Source organism: Cydia splendana, chromosome 17 (assembly GCF_910591565.1).
Source record: "Cydia splendana chromosome 17, ilCydSple1.2, whole genome shotgun sequence".
Taxonomy (NCBI): Eukaryota; Metazoa; Arthropoda; class Insecta; order Lepidoptera; family Tortricidae; genus Cydia; species Cydia splendana.
This window is the reverse complement of record NC_085976.1, coordinates 14,741,928-14,759,427: the sequence shown is the minus strand read 5'-3', so window position 1 is coordinate 14,759,427 and position 17,500 is coordinate 14,741,928. Positions and strand designations below refer to the sequence as shown.

General features: G+C 44.6%; 1 protein-coding gene across 3 annotated transcripts; it reads left to right on the top strand.

Moving 5' to 3' along the window:
* Positions 1-110: 110 nt before the first annotated feature.
* Positions 111-17,464, top strand: LOC134798870 (3'-5' RNA helicase YTHDC2-like). 3 transcript variants are annotated; one of them, XM_063771260.1, is made up of 13 exons: positions 111-480; positions 1,289-1,515; positions 1,907-2,008; positions 2,575-2,721; positions 2,989-3,136; positions 9,108-9,255; positions 9,942-10,117; positions 10,852-10,976; positions 11,536-11,677; positions 11,927-13,953; positions 14,450-14,665; positions 15,895-16,019; positions 16,433-17,464. In XM_063771260.1, the coding sequence occupies exons 1-13, from the start codon at positions 267-269 to the stop codon at positions 16,617-16,619; spliced, it is 3,984 nt and encodes a 1,327-aa protein (XP_063627330.1). In that variant the 5' UTR covers positions 111-266; the 3' UTR covers positions 16,620-17,464. The 3 variants fall into 3 exon arrangements, with proteins under 3 accessions (XP_063627330.1, XP_063627332.1, XP_063627331.1); XM_063771262.1 differs by lacking the exon at positions 16,433-17,464 and adding an exon at positions 15,198-15,268 and having other exon boundaries at positions 112-480; positions 15,895-16,004; XM_063771261.1 differs by lacking the exons at positions 15,895-16,019; positions 16,433-17,464 and adding an exon at positions 15,198-15,408 and having other exon boundaries at positions 112-480.
* The last annotated feature ends 36 nt before the right edge of the window (positions 17,465-17,500 follow it).

Genomic DNA, 17,500 nt, shown 5'->3' with positions numbered 1-17,500 from the left:
GTATGGTATCACCATCTGACGGATAAATCCGCGTCTGACCTACAATCAGTCCGATTGTCTAGTGCACTGAAACGGACACAAATGTCAAGCAAGTATTGTTTTATCTGTGATATAGACTTTTTAATTGTTTATGGTACTTGTCGAATTTAGACAAAAGTCGAAAATAATTTCGATATTGTAAATGTAAACATATTCTTATAATTTAGAAATTATTGTGTAATGTACTTATCGTATAAGGCACAGGGTTTCAATAATAGTTAAGAATAATGAGTTCAAAAAAGGGTAAGCGTAATTTGGGGAACAAGCATTTTCCAATAGCGGAGTCTGTGAGCATTGCTCTAAAAATCCAGTTGGATAAGTTTTTAAGCGATGAAAATGAGACAGAGCTCAAGTTTCCGACGTTTCTGTCGGCGCAGGAACGGGGTTTCATCCATGAGACTGTTGCTAAGCTGGGCTTGAAGTCGAAATCGCGCGGGAAAGGTGAGTTTTAACACTTACACTATAGGTTACATTTGGCCAATTTGGCATTTTTTTTATTCCCGCCCGCCAGGTAAAGTGCAGTTCTTCCGCTTCAAATGGCTAGTAATAAGTTTACTTGCATTATTAGTAAAGTCAGGTTTGAAATAATTTCCTATACTTAAAGCTTTATATTTCATAAATATATTTAGGCCACACAGCTTATAATAAAAGCCATGATTAAAAAATGTTAGGCAATCTGACAACACCATAGAAATCTGTTGCAGAACAGTAAAAATCTTTTTAATAATTATCTTGATAGTAAAAAAAAACACTTTATTTTACTGCCAGGTTGGTTAACTTTAATATAGTTGGTCAAACCAATTTGTCAGTCAGTAATGCTCTAGTTTCCTAGGATAGCGGTGCCGTCTTATAGCGGCCGTTTCCATACAAATACTACGACATCCATATTTAGCTGTATTATTTAGTATGGGGATGGCCGCTATATGACGGCACCACTATCCTAGGAAAACCGATCTTAAGAACCAGGAAAACTATACTCATCCTTTTCTTTTGGGTGCTAGTACTAGTGTAAGACAAAGATAGTATGATTATCTCTGTCTATGTTTGAAATGAGATAGTCCTTTGACAAACTATAATTTGACATATTACAACCAAAAACAGGGAGGTATAGCTTTGGGGAGGTATTTTATGTAAGTACCTATAAATGTTGTTTAAAATATTTATTTATTGTGTACCTAACTTACTGAATAACCAAAAATATAAAAATAAATAAAACAAGAATTTATGATCTAAACAAAATTAATTTCAGGTGTAAACCGATACATAACAATATACAAACGGATCGGTTCCACAATAATTCAGAATGACGCCAAGCTCATCCTGGATTCAAACATGCGCTGCAGCATCACGGAGCTGTTCAACACATTCCCGATCACCAGCAAAGAGAAGGACGACTTGAGCTGCTGCCCGGAGAAAGAACGGAGCCCCCAGCTGGCTCATAAGCCTGTTGGGCAGCTGAATAATGGGGTTGCTCAAGTTAGTTGCTCAAAACAGCCATCTTATTTATAAACTTTTGTTAAGGAAGTGATGCATATGCATATAATTGAAGTGATGCATATGGCAGCTACTTTAATTGTGTCCAAAATCAGTAGATATTCCATTAAATTTAAAACTAAGTTAGCAAATGTTATAATACTAAAGATTAATATCTCAGCTTCAGCAGAAGTATGTCAATAACCTTATTTAGGAAGCTAAGATGTATTTAATCAGTGAATTATTTTTTCATCCTAGTCTACTTAGAATATTAGTAACTTTAAAAAAAAGTTGTACTAATAGTCTGTTCTATTAACTTATGAAAAGATTGAACAGTTATGAACATTCTTGGAAGAATCCACATCAGGCTTAAATATTTTTTTTGGTTTTTCAGGTACCCAGTACAACATATAATTCAGAGTTGGTAAAGTTTAGAGAAAAGTTGCCTGTGTATGAACAGAGGCAGGAGCTGCTCAATGCTATTACCCACAATCAGGTAAGTTCTAATTTCATTGTCTTTAAGATAATAAATGTTTTACAAATTTCACAAAAATAATATAGGTACCCAAAAATAATTTGTTGCTAAGACACTACTTTTGGTAGCTAATCCTAAATTTGCCTATTTTATTGAGAACGAAATATCATATTGATGTGTTAGTTTAGTTAATCCAATTTGTTAAATTTATGCAACATAACATAACAACATACTTTAAAAACAACTATTGTACAATTGAATGGAGTATAATTGAATGTTGATATGTAGTTATTAGTATATTGGTATAATTGAGTAGAATTGTTGTATAATTGAATGGAGAATATAATTGCTTATTGGTATTTTTCTTGTAATTTCAACCATTCAACCTGGGACACAAAAGTTGTTGGTAGAGAAACATTTAAGTCGACAATTTGTTTCCTCTTCTATTTTTTTGACCCTGGATAAGCTACAGATAGGTGAAACTTGACATGCATAGTCAAGTTTCACCTATCTGTTCAATGGGTTCATACTTTTGAAATATGTTAGGCTCAAAGCTATACTACTGTCAAGTAACACGATTGTTGCAGGTTATCATAGTAGCAGGCGCCACGGGCTGCGGCAAAACCACACAGCTTCCTCAACTAGTGCTAGAGCACTGTCAGCAACACAAGCAGCCCGCCCGCATCTACTGCACGCAGCCCCGCCGTCTGTCCGCCGTGTCCGTTGCGGAGCGGGTAAGAAACATAATCGTTATTTTAAAACGTATAACTAAAGTAATAAAATAACATTCATTTAACGTCACACCAAAAATACACAAAAAGAAATCCTTATGAAAATCGATTTATTTTTTTAATTATTTGTCATTTTATATATTTTTTAATTTATGATGATAAATTTGCACGCTTGCGTGCAAGCTAGATACATGATCTGTAACACTATGTATTGTAACATCCCCATACTGTATCAATGCAAATAAATAACAGTACTTACAACATTCCCAGGTGGCATATGAGCGTATGGAGAAGATTGGACAAAGCATCGGGTACCAGATCCGCTTAGAATCTCGTGTGAGTCCCCGCACCGTGCTCACGTACTGCACCAACGGCCTCCTGCTGCGCACTCTTATGTGCACCGACACACAGTTGGCGGGTGAGTATACTTTACATTATACTAGGTAAGGGGTCGGCAAACCGAATGCGGCTCTTTGGACCAGCAATTTTGGCTGTTCCGGTCAGCCAAACAATTAACACAGAGAATTTAGATCAGTGAAATCATCTTTTGTTTGTCTTCTTTTTACAAACGTTTACTGACCCCTGTAGTAGGTGGGTGAACGCGTGGAAATTGGTTTAGGTTAGGTTACCGAAATATTCGGAACATCTGATCACCCTAATTGGCTACCAGATCAGGCTAGAGCTTGTAAACTCTTCATAATGCCACTCTGTTTCCTTGTTTAGTCTGTATTTCGCAACAATCCACCAATGACGCTGTGGGAACACACTTGGATGGCTAATCCCACAACGCAGCAAAATAGAATCGACGCGCGGGGGGTTAGCGTCCATGTATGTTCTCACGGGCCCCGCCACTTCTTTCTGTACCATTATTGTGAACACACGCCAATAAATAATATATTAGAATAACAACGGAGTTTTCACTGGGTCACCACCTCTCTTATAGACCTTGAGTGTGCGACACTAAGATCAAAGTCGCACAGTGGTGACCCCGACGTGATTTCTTAAACATCGAAGATTTAAGCCTCAAGGTCAGCGATGCCTGATCCACTAGCAGCCCTGAGAGGAGCCCCGGTGCAACCGCCGGCCGCCCCTACGGCTGCCCGTCCGGCCGCCCCTCCAGCAGACGGAGGCGCCGCCGCACCTTCCAACGCCGAGTCACCAGACGTCAAACCCGATATAATGGCAATTTCACTGTCGTCCCGTTTGCCGGAATTCTGGACGGACCAGCCGCGAGTGTGGTTTATTCGCGTCGAAGCCATCCTCGCGCCGCAGAAGCTGGGGGATGATTCCAGATTCGATCTCGTGGTCGCCAAGCTGCCTAAAGAAGTGATTGTGCAGCTTACGGATTTCCTGTCTCGCCCGCCGGCCGTAAACAAGTTCGCCGCGCTGAAGGCCAAGCTGTTATCCTTGTTCGAGGACACGAGAATCCGTCAAATTGAAAAATTGATCGGGGAATTGGAACTCGGTGAGTCGAAACCAAGCCAGTTACTGAATAGAATGAGGGACCTGGCTCGTGAAAATTTCCCCGATGAGACCCTGCGGATTCTGTGGCAAGGCCGCTTACCTGTGAACGTGCGAGGAGTCCTGGCAGTAGCAGAAACAAGTGATCTCGACAAATTGGCCATTATTGCGGATAATGTGACTGAAGCTACGCGTCATAGCTACGTTTCCGAGGTCAAGCAACCGCCGTCATTCGGTAAGCTGTGTGACAGCAACGCGTCAACGTCAACCTCTTCGCAGTCAGAGATAGCGTTCCTGACTAAACAGATCGCCAAACTCACCGCCCAAATGTCAAATATGGAGCGGTCAAGGTCGCGGCAGAGAAATCAGAGGCAGCGAGGACGCAGCTACGGGAGGTCAACATCGCGCGCTAGGAGCTCTTCGCGCGGTCAACCTCGGCGTACCAAGGACGACCCAGATTGGCTTTGCCGATATCATTTCAAGTTCGGCGAGAAGGCCCAGCGTTGCTACCAGCCGTGCGCGTGGAAAACGTCGGGTTCGGAAAACTAAAAACGATGGTGCAATCGTCGACGGAGGTTTGCACTACATCGGTTAGCCGTCGTTTGTGTGTTATGGATAGGGAAAGTGGACTTAAGTTTTTAGTCGATACGGGCGCCGATGTGTCGATTTTGCCGCCAAAGAATCGTTTTTATAGTAACGAGTGCGCGAGATATAAACTTTACGCCGCGAACGGTACGGAAATAAAGACATTCGGGACTAAAACGTTAGTGTTGGACCTTAAATTACGCAGACCGTACCGTTGGGAGTTCGTCGTCGCCGACGTTAAGCAGCCTATTTTGGGAGCTGATTTTTTAGCCCATCATAAGCTGGTTGTCGATTTAAGTGCACGTAGGTTGATAGACCTGACGACGTTCCTCAAGGTCGCCGCAAAAATGGTAAGTACCACTCAACCCTCAATTTTTGCATTTAGCGTGGAACATCCCTTTCGTAAACTGTTGTCCGAGTACCCGGAAATTACCAAACCCGCCTCTTTCAAAGAGACGGCACCGCATAACGTGCTACATTACATAGAAACTACAGGGCCACCAGTTTTTGCGCGTGCTAGGCCGCTTCCCCCAGATAGGTATAAGAAAGTAAAAAAAGAATTTGAATTGATGCAAGAGTTAGGTATTTGTCGTCCATCGAAAAGTGCCTGGGCTAGTCCGCTACACGTAGTAGCGAAAAAGAATGGCGACATTCGACCTTGTGGGGACTACCGGATGCTTAATGCTATAACTAAGCCCGATAGGTATCCCATTCCGCGATTGCACGATTTTACCTACATTCTGGCGGGGAAACAAATATTTACAAAGTTAGATATTAATCGCGCGTACCACTGTATTAGCGTGGCGCCAGAGGACATTGAAAAAACGAGTATAATAACACCATTCGGACTATTTGAGTTCCCCCGCATGAGTTTCGGGCTCAGGAATGCTGCCCAGACCTTCCAGCGCTTTATGAATAATTCCGTACTTCAAGGTTTGGACTTCCTTTTCAATTACCTAGATGATGTCATCATAGCTAGCGACAACAATGAGCAGCATGAGCGACATCTAGCTTTAGTGTTCGAAAGGTTTACGAAGTACGGAATCACGATAAATCTGGACAAATGTTGTTTTGGACGCTCTTCGGTTGAGTTTTTGGGGCATCATGTCTCGACGGCAGGCATCAAGCCGCTCGAGGATAAGGTAAGTGCCATAGTCGACTATCCGAAGCCAGAAACCATGGAAGAGCTGCGCAGATTCCTAGGAATGCTGAATTTTTATAGAGGTCACATTCAGGACGCAGCCGTCAAGCAAGCAGAGCTAGATAAGTATTTAGTTAACACCAAAAAGAAAGACAAAACCAAGATCGAGTGGACAACAAAGGCAGAGGAGGCGTTTGCGCAGTGTAAGGCAGGTCTTCAACAGGCAGCTACACTCGCGCACCCCAAGCCTGACGCCATTTTAGCACTTATGTGTGACGCATCAGATATTGCCGTCGGCAGTGTCCTTCAACAACGGGTAAATAATTCATGGGAACCCTTGGGATTTTTCTCGAAAAAGTTGTCCTCGGCTCAAGCTAAGTACAGTACGTACGATCGCGAACTCCTCGCTATTTACTTATCAATCAGGCACTTCCGTAAGTCGTTCGAAGGTCGCCAATTGACCCTGTATACCGACCACAAGCCCTTATGTACAGTATTTAATAAGGTAGGTGACGACAGCAAGGAAAGTCCCAGACGCGCGAGGCAACTCCTTTTTATAAGTGAGTTCACTACAGACATACGTCATATAAGTGGCAAGGACAATGTAGTCGCAGACACGCTGTCTAGAGTCGAAACAATTGATTGCCCGTCGGTATTAGATTTCTCAGAATTAGCCGACGCACAAGCTAAAGATGACTATGTTTTGCGCATGGCGCAATCGACTCCCAATGACGCAAGCAAAGTGCAACTCAAACTAATAACATTGCCGACTTGCACTAAACCTATCCTTTGTGAAACTTCTACACGCGAAGCTCGACCTTATTTACCTTTAGAGTTCCGTCGGAAAATATTTGATAGTTTACATTCATTAAGTCATCCCGGAATACGCACTAGTAGGAAAATGGTTAGTAAACGCTACTTTTGGCCAGAAGTAAATAAGGATGTAGGAATTTGGGCTCGGTCGTGTATACAATGTCAAAGGGCGAAGGTCAGCCGACATACGGTGTCAGATCTAGGCACATTCCCCGACTCAGCAGCTTTCGAACATATACACGTAGACATTGTGGGGCCATTGATAACGACTTCAAACGGGTATAGGTATCTCCTAACTATCATAGATAGGTCGCGTTGGCCCGAGGCATTTCCTGTTACTGAAATAACCGCGGAGATAGTGGCCAAAACCATTTACGAAGGCTGGATTGTTCGCTACGGTTGTCCGCTAAGGCTAACTAGCGACCAAGGACGCCAATTTGAAAGTAGGTTATTTGCAGAACTAATGAAGTTGTTAGGGGTAGATAAGATAAGAACCACCCCCTATCGGCCAGAGTCAAATGGTCGTATCGAACGATGGCATAGGTCACTCAAATCTGCGCTCATGGCAAAGCTCGGAGACGGAAGCTCATGGGTAGATCTGCTTCCAAGTGTAATGCTCGGGTTGCGCACCGCGGGTAGGTCCGACAGTGGCATAAGCGCAGCGGAAATGACGTTCGGTCGCACGCTTCGTCTGCCAGGAGCGTTTTATGAAACGACGAGGGATAGGGACCCCGTTGACCCTTATAGCGTGGTAGAGAAAATTAGGGATCACATTTCTAGTCTCAAGCCAGCGTTCAAGCGTGATAGACGAGATAGGACTATTTTCGTACATAATGACTTGCTCACGTGCACGCATGTTTTCCTTAGAGACGACACGGTGCGCAAGCCATTAAAACCGCCGTATGATGGACCCTACAAGGTCATCGAAAGGGGTGAAAAGGTATTTTTAATACAACTTCCCGGCAGACAAGCTCGTGTGTCTATCGATAGGTTAAAGCCAGCATTTATACTTAATTTGGATACTGACCAAGATGTCACCAAAAATCAAAGTAGCACAGACAATAGGAGTACGTCACAGGATATGGGGGATCGGGAAACGCCATCAGCGGCACCATCGCCCATACCTGTTCCGGTGACTCGGACCACACGCAGCGGAAGGACTGTTAAAAAACCAGTCCGATTTCTAATTGATGATTGAGTTGATATTAACCTATGTGCACATTAGATTTTAGGATCGATCCGTAGTATTAGTTTTTTTTTTAATGTGTAATGTTATAGTATCATGTAAGTATGTGTCGATTTCCGTAAGGGGAACTTTAGCATTCTTGCGAAAAGAAGCAAAGTCCTCCTTGCATTAAAGTTTTACCTACTGTTTTGTTTTAAGTATATAAAATATGACTTATTACTTAATAGTTATGGCACCAAGTTGCATTGCTGTTGTAACATCGCACGGTTCGGCCGACCGAGATGCAACGTCAGTAATGTTTACGAGGTCCGCTGTAATGCAAATAAATCATTAAATTGTGATTAAATTATACTTACCTATAGCGCTATATCTTAGGTTGCAACCTAGTTAAGTAGTGTTTTGAATTAGACATACTTTTTAATAAATCTTGTGTAATTTTATTTTGTATTTTGCATGTACGCAAATTTTGTAATACTTAAATAGCGATTTCGATGGGACGTAACCAATTTCTATCAGAGACCAGCGTAAGCGCTACTGTCTTACGTTGTGTTATTATTTTTTATTAATCATTATTCTACTTGGAAGAATGGGTCTGGGTCAAAGTAAAGACGAGAAGTCCCTGAACAGCAACATCGCGATAGCCCAAGTACAGTCGATCTCCGGGCAGGTCGAAGCGAAACTAAATTACGTGGGAATAGGACTCATAGCAGTTGGCGTGGTCCTGTGCATAGTGCTGGCGTATATACTACGGGCCAGATGTAAGAGTCATGTTAGAAATTGGTTGCGCAAAGCCGTCGCATCGCTGCCGCCTCCTACTGCAACTCGAGCCGTGCCGGAGCAAGTGTATTAACTGTATTAAGTGTAATTTTAAGTAAGGTTCCGTAATTATGATTATTTTTCTTTGTGTTTTTTTTCCTTTTTTTTCAAAAAGGGGGGGATTACTGTGGGAACACACTTGGATGGCTAATCCCACAACGCAGCAAAATAGAATCGACGCGCGGGACGCGCGGGGGGTTAGCGTCCATGTATGTTCTCACGGGCCCCGCCACTTCTTTCTGTACCATTATTGTGAACACACGCCAATAAATAATATATTAGAATAACAACGGAGTTTTCACTGGGTCACCACCTCTCTTATAGACCTTGAGTGTGCGACACTAAGATCAAAGTCGCACAACGCTATTGATGCCCTTGTAATTACAGGAGTGACGCACGTATTCGTGGACGAGGTGCACGAGAGAGACAAGTTCAGTGACTTCCTGCTCATCGCGCTGCGGGACGCGCTCCCGAGGTGCAAGGACCTCAAGCTGATCCTCATGTCCGCCACCATGGACACGCAGATCTTCTCCAGGTCAGTTTAAGGCCACCCCACACTAGCGTCTCCCGAGCATCGGCGTCTACTCAACTCTATGGTTGCTGCTCGACGCAACGTTGGCGCAACTGCGCAGCGACGCCATTTTCCATAGCGCAGACTGGACGCCGACACTCGCAAGACGCTAGGGTATGATGGCCCTAAGCCGCGCTATTTGATTGATACACCAGCCAAGGATATACCAGCTAAGGTGTATTTCTGAGAACACAAGCTGATATGAGTCGAGTTCTTTGGACGCCTCACCTCTGCAGTCTACCTACCATCGGGCCATCGGGTGGGATTGGGCCATGCCAGCTGCTATTTTTGTTCCGCTGGCTTGGTACTTGAGCAAGGCTATGTACATAGGCAGGTAGGAGCCTCCCCTGGAGCTCAAATTTTACATACAATGTATGCCGCTCATATAACATATAACATACCTAGGGTAGTGAAGTAAGATTTACTGGCCGAGGTGTGTATACTATTTTATGTTCGACGGAGCCGGAAAGCGGCAACTTCGTTGAGCGCAGCACGCCGAAAGTTCACGCTTTTCGCACGAACAACAGAAAAAGTATTTGCAGCCTTTTATATTAAACCGAGGACACTTTTTTATTTACCAAAACCGAATATTTGGCGCGACGTGAATAAAAACAATGAACAAAACAACTACATTTTCTTATCCATTCCAGATATTTTAACAACTGCCCAGTGATAACCATCCCCGGGCGCTTGCACGAGGTACAGCGGTACTACTTGGAAGACATCCTGAAACTGACGCAATACCGCACCAAGAAGATGGGTCAGGCCGAGAGAGAGCTCAAACAGAAGCTCAAGTCTGGACAGAGCTACTGGTCACATCTTGAAGGTATTGTTATACGTTACACCTAAAAAATTCCTACTTATTAAATCTTTTTTTTCTTTTGTAGCGATTATTTCCGAAAATAATAAAAAAAAAGGTTACCACGACCCCTACTCATTTTGAATGACCTATCAACGACACCCCACACCATATGGTAGGAGCAAAAAAAATGTTCATCCCCACTTTACGTGTCCTCCTCCTTGCGTCGCTATCCTCAGTGCTGAGGGTCGTGACCTCCCTTCTGAATCACCTTCTCTCTCACAATTTCTCTCCATCTGGCTCTGTCCTTGGCGGTGTGGAGAACCATGTGGACTGTGGAGTCAAGAGCGGTGCGGATCTGGTCGGACCAACGTATTGGACTGCGTCCACGTCCAGGCCTTTTCCCATCCACTTTGCCGGTCACAAAAAGCTTTTCGAGACTTTACGTGTATGGTACCCTAAATTTTTTTTTTCAGGTTTTCTTTTACTACTTTGTCGCATTTATTGATTTACATATCCATGCAAAATCGTAGCGTTCTAGCACTAACGACCATGGAGCAAAGCCTCGGACAGACAGACGGATATGGCAAAACTATAAGGGTTGCTAGTTACTATGGAACCCTAAAAAGTTCAGGCGTACCCTCTTCAAGAGATTTCTAGCCGAAATTTGGACTATTTCGAAGAAGGAACTGCTACCTTATACTCTAGCCAGGGTATACAACTCAGAAGGGAAATGTCTTTATCAAGTGTTATATTTGCAGGCCAGAAGCAGCCAGAAGAGACCAACAGCAAGGACAGTAAAGAAGAGAAGGAGGTGGCGCTGGAGCCCACGCTGCAGGCGGACATGGACGAATTTCTAGAAGAGTGCTTCAAGGAAGGCAGCTTGGTAAGTGTTACTTACCTTACAGGAACCCTCGTTATCACAAGCCGATTTGCTGGCAAGAACTAGCTGGCTGTCACAGTGGCCAAAAAAAATATAGGAAAAAAAGAGAACTGCGGTAAAAAATAATGTAATAATATACAGTTTTAAATGGTCCGCGAGTGCCTTTAATTGTGAACTTACAGTATGTAAGGCATATAATAAATTTGTCAAAACCGAAGTTTGACAGCAGTTCAGGGTCGAATTATGCTGTCCCTTTCTAATATATGGCACTATTCCCTTTCGGCTAAATAGCCCTAAATAGGGTTGTCAAAATTCAAGCCATTATCTCATATGTCTTGCACGCAAAGGGACGTCAAGTGGTGTCAACCCTAATAATTGCTCGGAGCAATGCTGAGCCGAATGGAGCCGAGTTTGCCCGAAGGGAGGAGTTTCGCACCCCTGGTAATGGCGACGCGTCGCGTTTGCAACCGCAAGCTAGTACGATGCGGTCGGTGTGCCGCTTTGCCGTCCGGTGGTAGTTAGAATATTTTTAGTGATTTTGACCGAGTGTATCTTTTCCCAGGACTCGTTCTGCCAGATCCTGTACATGTACCTGTCGGAGGGCGTGCCGGTGCAGTGCGCGCAGACGGGCAGCGGCCGCACCGGCCTCATGGCGGCCGCCTGCCACGGCCTCACCGACACCGCCCGGCAGATGCTGCAGATCGGTGCGTCCGACCATCATCCTCATTTTACTACTCTTTTAGCTTTACCCAATTTCTAAGGGAATCCTGAGTCCTGGTTGGGAACACGAGGTTATACTCCTATGTCATCAGGCTAAAGGGAAACCTAGGCAACTGTCAAAATTAATCTTGTTTCTTTACGATGCCTGTAACTTTTCGCCTAGATTTTTCTGCAATAAACGTTCCTAAATAGAGAAAGAAAATAGTGTGATGTCTATGTTTTTATTAATTCAGGTGCGGACCCCACAGTGAAAGACAAGAACGGCAAAACCGCTCGAGATTACGCCCTCGAGGCCGGACACAGCGAGTGCGCCGCGCTGCTCGCCTCCCTCGGCGTTCCCGCCGACCCCAAGGACACCGAGGATAACGCCGCCGACAATTTCCTACTCGATGTCTACCATCACACCGTCTCAGAGGACTTTATAGACCATGATCTCATGCTGGCCCTCATTAAACACATACATATCAACCTCCCCAAAGGCAGCATATTAGTCTTCCTACCCGGATACGACGATATAGTGACACTTAGGGACTTGGTACAGAATTGCACAGAGATGAACGCGCTTAAGTATCAAATATTCACACTGCACAGTAACATGCAAACGCTTGATCAGAAGAAAGTGTTCAATCCTCTCCCGAATGCCAGAAAAATCATCATCTCGACGAACATAGCGGAGACGTCGATAACTATAGATGATGTGGTGTACGTTGTGGATTCGTGCAAAGTGAAAGAGAAGTACTACGAATCTAGTGGTGGAGTGTGTTCTTTGCAGTGTGTGTGGACTTCTCGAGCCGGCTGCCAGCAGCGCGCGGGCCGCGCTGGCCGCACCAAACCCGGACATTGCTTCCACATGTGCTCCAAGCGGAGGTTCCAGACCTTGCCGCTTAACTCCATCCCGGAGATCTTGAGGGTGCCTCTGCAGGAGCTGTGTCTTCATACGAAGCTGCTAGCGGTTGGAAATACGCCTATAGCGGACTTTCTATCAAAAGCATTGGAGCCCCCTTCGTTCCTGGCTGTAAGAAACGCAGTAACGCTCCTAAAGACCATCGGAGCACTGACCCCTATGGAAGATTTGACGGAAATCGGGCAGCACCTTCTAGATCTAACCGTGGAGCCGAAATTAGGCAAGATGCTCCTGTACGCGTGCGTCATGAAGTGCCTCGATCCGATCCTGACGATCGTCTGCAGCTTGGCCAATAAGGAGCCGTTCCAGATATCCATGAACCCGGAGAATAGGAAGCGGGGCAGTATGGCGCGGAAGGAATTCGCGGCGGACTGTTATTCCGACCATATGGCGTTGTTGAGAGCTTTCCAAGCGTGGCAGAGTGCACGAGCGAACGGCGCGGAACGAGCGTTCTGCGCTAAGAACTTAATATGCGGAGCTACCATGGAGATGATTGTAGGCTATAGAGCACAACTACTAGCTCAGCTCCGTGCGCTGTGCCTAGTCAAAGCCAGAGGCTCCGGCGACATTAAAGACGTCAACCTCAACTCTGAGAAATGGCACGTCGTCAAAGCCGTCCTAGTGAGCGGTCTGTACCCTTCGACGGCCCGCGTCGATCGAGAATCGGGAACGTTAAGGACTTCAAAGGAAGTGAAAGTGGCCTTCCATCCGAGCTCGACCTTACATCGCGGCGACGGCATAGCGGGCGCGCACAAATCCGTGCAAAACCTGCCGACGGATTGGGTTGTTTTTGAGGAGATATCCAGAGCGGGCAGGTTCTGCTTCATACGCTGCAACACGTTGGTGACACCCCTGACCGTGGCGTTATTCGGTGGGCCTTTAAGATTACCGCCCGGGGCTCTGACGCAGCGAGCGAATCCTCCAGGGTTGTCGAGCGATTCCGACAGCGAGGCGGACGAGAATAACTCCTCGCCTGACACTGCAGTGCTAACCCTAGACGACTGGATGGCGTTCACTGCGGACGCATCAGACGCTATAAGCGTCTATTATTTGAGACAGAAGCTCTGCGCGCTGGTTATCCGTCGCATGTCGAACCCGGCTAAACCAATGACGCCTTTAGACGAGCAGATCCTGAGCACTGTTGTGCACGTTTTAGCGGCTGAAGAAAAAAACGTGGGTCTGAATCAGCCGTCGGGGATCGGTCAGAGGCCTAAGCCGTTGACGGTGGACGCGCCGAACTGGCGGACGAGAGCTGAGGAAGAACAGTACAGGCACGACGGGAAGTACTACCAGCAGCAGTATCAGCAGGACTACCAGCAGAACTACTACCAGAACCAGAACGCTTACTACCAAAATGTACGTGCATACTTTTGCTTAAATTTGTTATAAACTTTTCTAGCTCTAATAAATCAGTTTTCCTTTGTTTTTATTTCAAAAATTGATTGTCCGCGCCGAAAAACCACGACTCTGACCACGGTAACTTTGCACGAACTTGACAGTAAGAGTAAGAATACAAAATACAACATGGGATATGTTAAAGAATAAGAATAAAGATCATTTATTTCAGCTAATGGTTACAGACATACCTAAAAGCTCCATACCTACTTGAAAACGTGGTTGGTACACATATAGTCGGATGTGTTATTTAACTGTTAATTACTTAGTTAAGCTAAAAGTAAATCATCGTGGTAGCATATTTGGCTAAATGGTGTTTGATATAAGTACTTTACAAATTTTGAAATGTTGTCAATTTAATGTCTTAGTTTTCTCCGCTTAGATTGTTCTCCAACACGCAATCTTGAAATTTTCGTTGCGCCTTGAGTTGTTTTCTACATATACTCTATGTTCGTAGCGAAACGGCGTCCGTCCCGGCTGGCGCGGCGACACGGCGTCCTACTCGCAGTACTCGGGCCCCAAGAGCCCGCCGGCCGGCAGCGCGCTGCTCGCCAACATTGAGAAGGCTGGTGCCCGAGCGCGGTACTTCATAGCACGAGACGAGGGGGACGGCACTAGTAGTGGCCTCCCGTTCGCACCCGCCACGACTGCCAAGCTTATGAAGGTCAAACAGGTCAGTACTGTCAGTGGGGAGACCCTCGTGACTTCGGGCAAACTCGGCTCCGTTCGGCTCAGCATTGCTCCGAGTAATTATTAGGGTTGACACAACTTGACGTCCCTTTGCGTGCACGACCACAGATAAGATAATTACTTACTTCAATTTTGACAACCCTAAATAGTCGAAAGGGATAGTGCCACCCATAAGTTAGAAAAGTTCGGTTTTGTAGGAAGTGTCCTTCCTGTACGGTAGTACTATTACTTATTCTGTGGTACTGTAACTATTATGTGGTTATAGCGCGCCGTACTCGGGCAAATATCAGTTAATATCATATGTATTCTCTTGGTTTGGGGCTTTAATCCCTATAGTTTCAGGTGTCTAAATTTGACATTTGTCGAAAACTCGAGGTTCTACAGTAGCGGCAAAAAATCTATCATATTGATATTTTTTGCAGGCATACATTCGATCGTGAAATTAGACTTTATATCATATAAACAATGATTGTATCATCATCAATACCATATATATGTATACTTACGTCCCACAGCACGTGGCAACCACGGCAAGGCAGCCACGTTAACACAATGCGGATCGGGGACTTCACACACACCAATTAATGTATGTTATAAATATTGAATTTGTTATTTCAAAACACTCAAAAGCGAATCTTACCAACAGTAAAACCTGGATAGGTCGACCTTTCGCCGTATTTAGCGTCTGGTTTGAAAATTAAATCGAATCATTACTTCACAATTTAATACCCATGCGGGCTACCGCGAAAACTCAGGCAAACTAATTACTTTAAAAATGTACCCTAGTTTGATCGAATTGCCGTTTTCATACGCTCCTAATATATATTGTAAACTTCATCGAAATCGCTAAAGCCGTTATAGAGAAATTACCAAAAAAATATGGTTGTACGGACGATAATTTTGCGTGATAACGTCATAAGAAAACATCGATGAAAAATTGTATGCTTTGGCCGTAACGTTACCATGGAGATCTGTCCACAATGTGACACTTTTTCGTGCATGCTACCGGTGTTCATCGATTTATAAGACGTTATCACGTTAAAAATTATGCAAATGTATCTGAAAAAAAATTATTGATTATTTGCCGCTACTGTAAATATAGAGATGAATTATGACCATTTTAGACACTATATCGTCTCCGTGGGACTCAAGGGGTTTTCTTATTACGAACTACACTAAATATTAGCGTAACTACATATTAGTATATTTCAGGAGGGGCATCAAGTGATAGTGTTCGTGGCGCGCGAGTCGGCGGCGCGGTTCGTGGGCTGCGCCGCGCTCGGCGACAACGGGCTCGACTGGCTTTGTACACACCATCTGCCCTACCATGCCGTTAGGTAAGATTACAGGTTTATACGTACCTAGGGTAATATAATGTCAGGAGGACCATCAAGTGGAAATGTTCGTGGACTACGTCACGTTTGGAGACAACGAGTCGAACTGGGTCTGTATATATTACCAATTCTACTATGCTGTGAAGTAACATAACATAGTATAGGTTGTTAATTCAGGAGATGCAGTATATAACGTGACGTGTTGTCAGTGAGCCGCGCCGTGCTTGGCGACAACGGGCTGAACTATAGTTCTGCACACTGCTGAGTAGGGCAGCTATGTTATAAATTATCCCTTTTTTACAAATGCATAACTTAAAATGACAGATTGAGACAAACGATAAATAGCCTATGAAGACTCGGAGCGCTTTTATGAATAACGCCATAGATAAAATTTGAAATGACCCTATGATTCGCAGACACGTGTGCAACTCGCTGGCGGGCAACAGCCGCGTGGTGTCGGGCGGCGACGGCGCCGAGCTGTGCGCCGCCGCCGCGCGCGCGCTGCACGCCGCGCTGCTCGCCCGCCGCCGCGCCGCCCCCCACCCGCACCCTCCCCCGCACACCCACCCGCACCAGCACCGCCCGCACAAGCACCCGCAGTAACACCACACAACAGTATACCAAGAGGGCTGAGTAGATACATGTGCCGTGCGGTCGTCGTCGGATATGTCGGAGCAGCCGAGGTACTCGAAACATCTGAACGCGTGCTCTACCGCCTCGACGATAGAGGCGAGTTCGAATATTTGTACCTCGACCGCTCCGATATACCTGATGGTGCCTGTACAGTAGACGGTGGGAAGCTCCGAATCGAATTATAAAAGTTGAAGCGTTCACTTACGTCTTATGATATGGGAATTTCGTAATTCTCTGCCGAGCGACGTCGATCGTTCCATTAATTGTGGTCGATGTGTTAGTAAAATGTCCTACCTATATGATGTTATTTTGTACCCTCTTCCGTTCGAATTAATATTGAAAAGAAAAACACCCGTAAGTATAATTAAATTAATAATATAAAGGTCCCCCCACACCTATCGATGCGAAATCGGCAATATTTATGTCTATATATCGCTCGACTCCGTCAACGTATCACAACGCGACAGCATCGTTTTCGCTCTTATTATATATTATAGATATAAAGCTTTTTTCTGTCAACTTCTGCCGATTCCGCATCGATAAGTATGGGCCGATAAGAACACTCTAATGATCCCACAACCGTTTTAAACCTCCTTATACATTTTATGAAACATACTTTACATTAAACTGTAAATTCATAAAACGATTTTCATATCAATTTGTTTTACTAAAGTTGTTAGTTCCAATTTTAACCCAAACGATTACGAATATCTTTAATACTTATAACAACGAAAAGATGATTATGCATGAATAAAACAAACATTTGCGGAAAAAATACAATCCCTCTAAAGATGATTTATTTAAACAAAATTCTAAATGGTTTTTAGATTGTTACAAGCGGAACTCCTTAT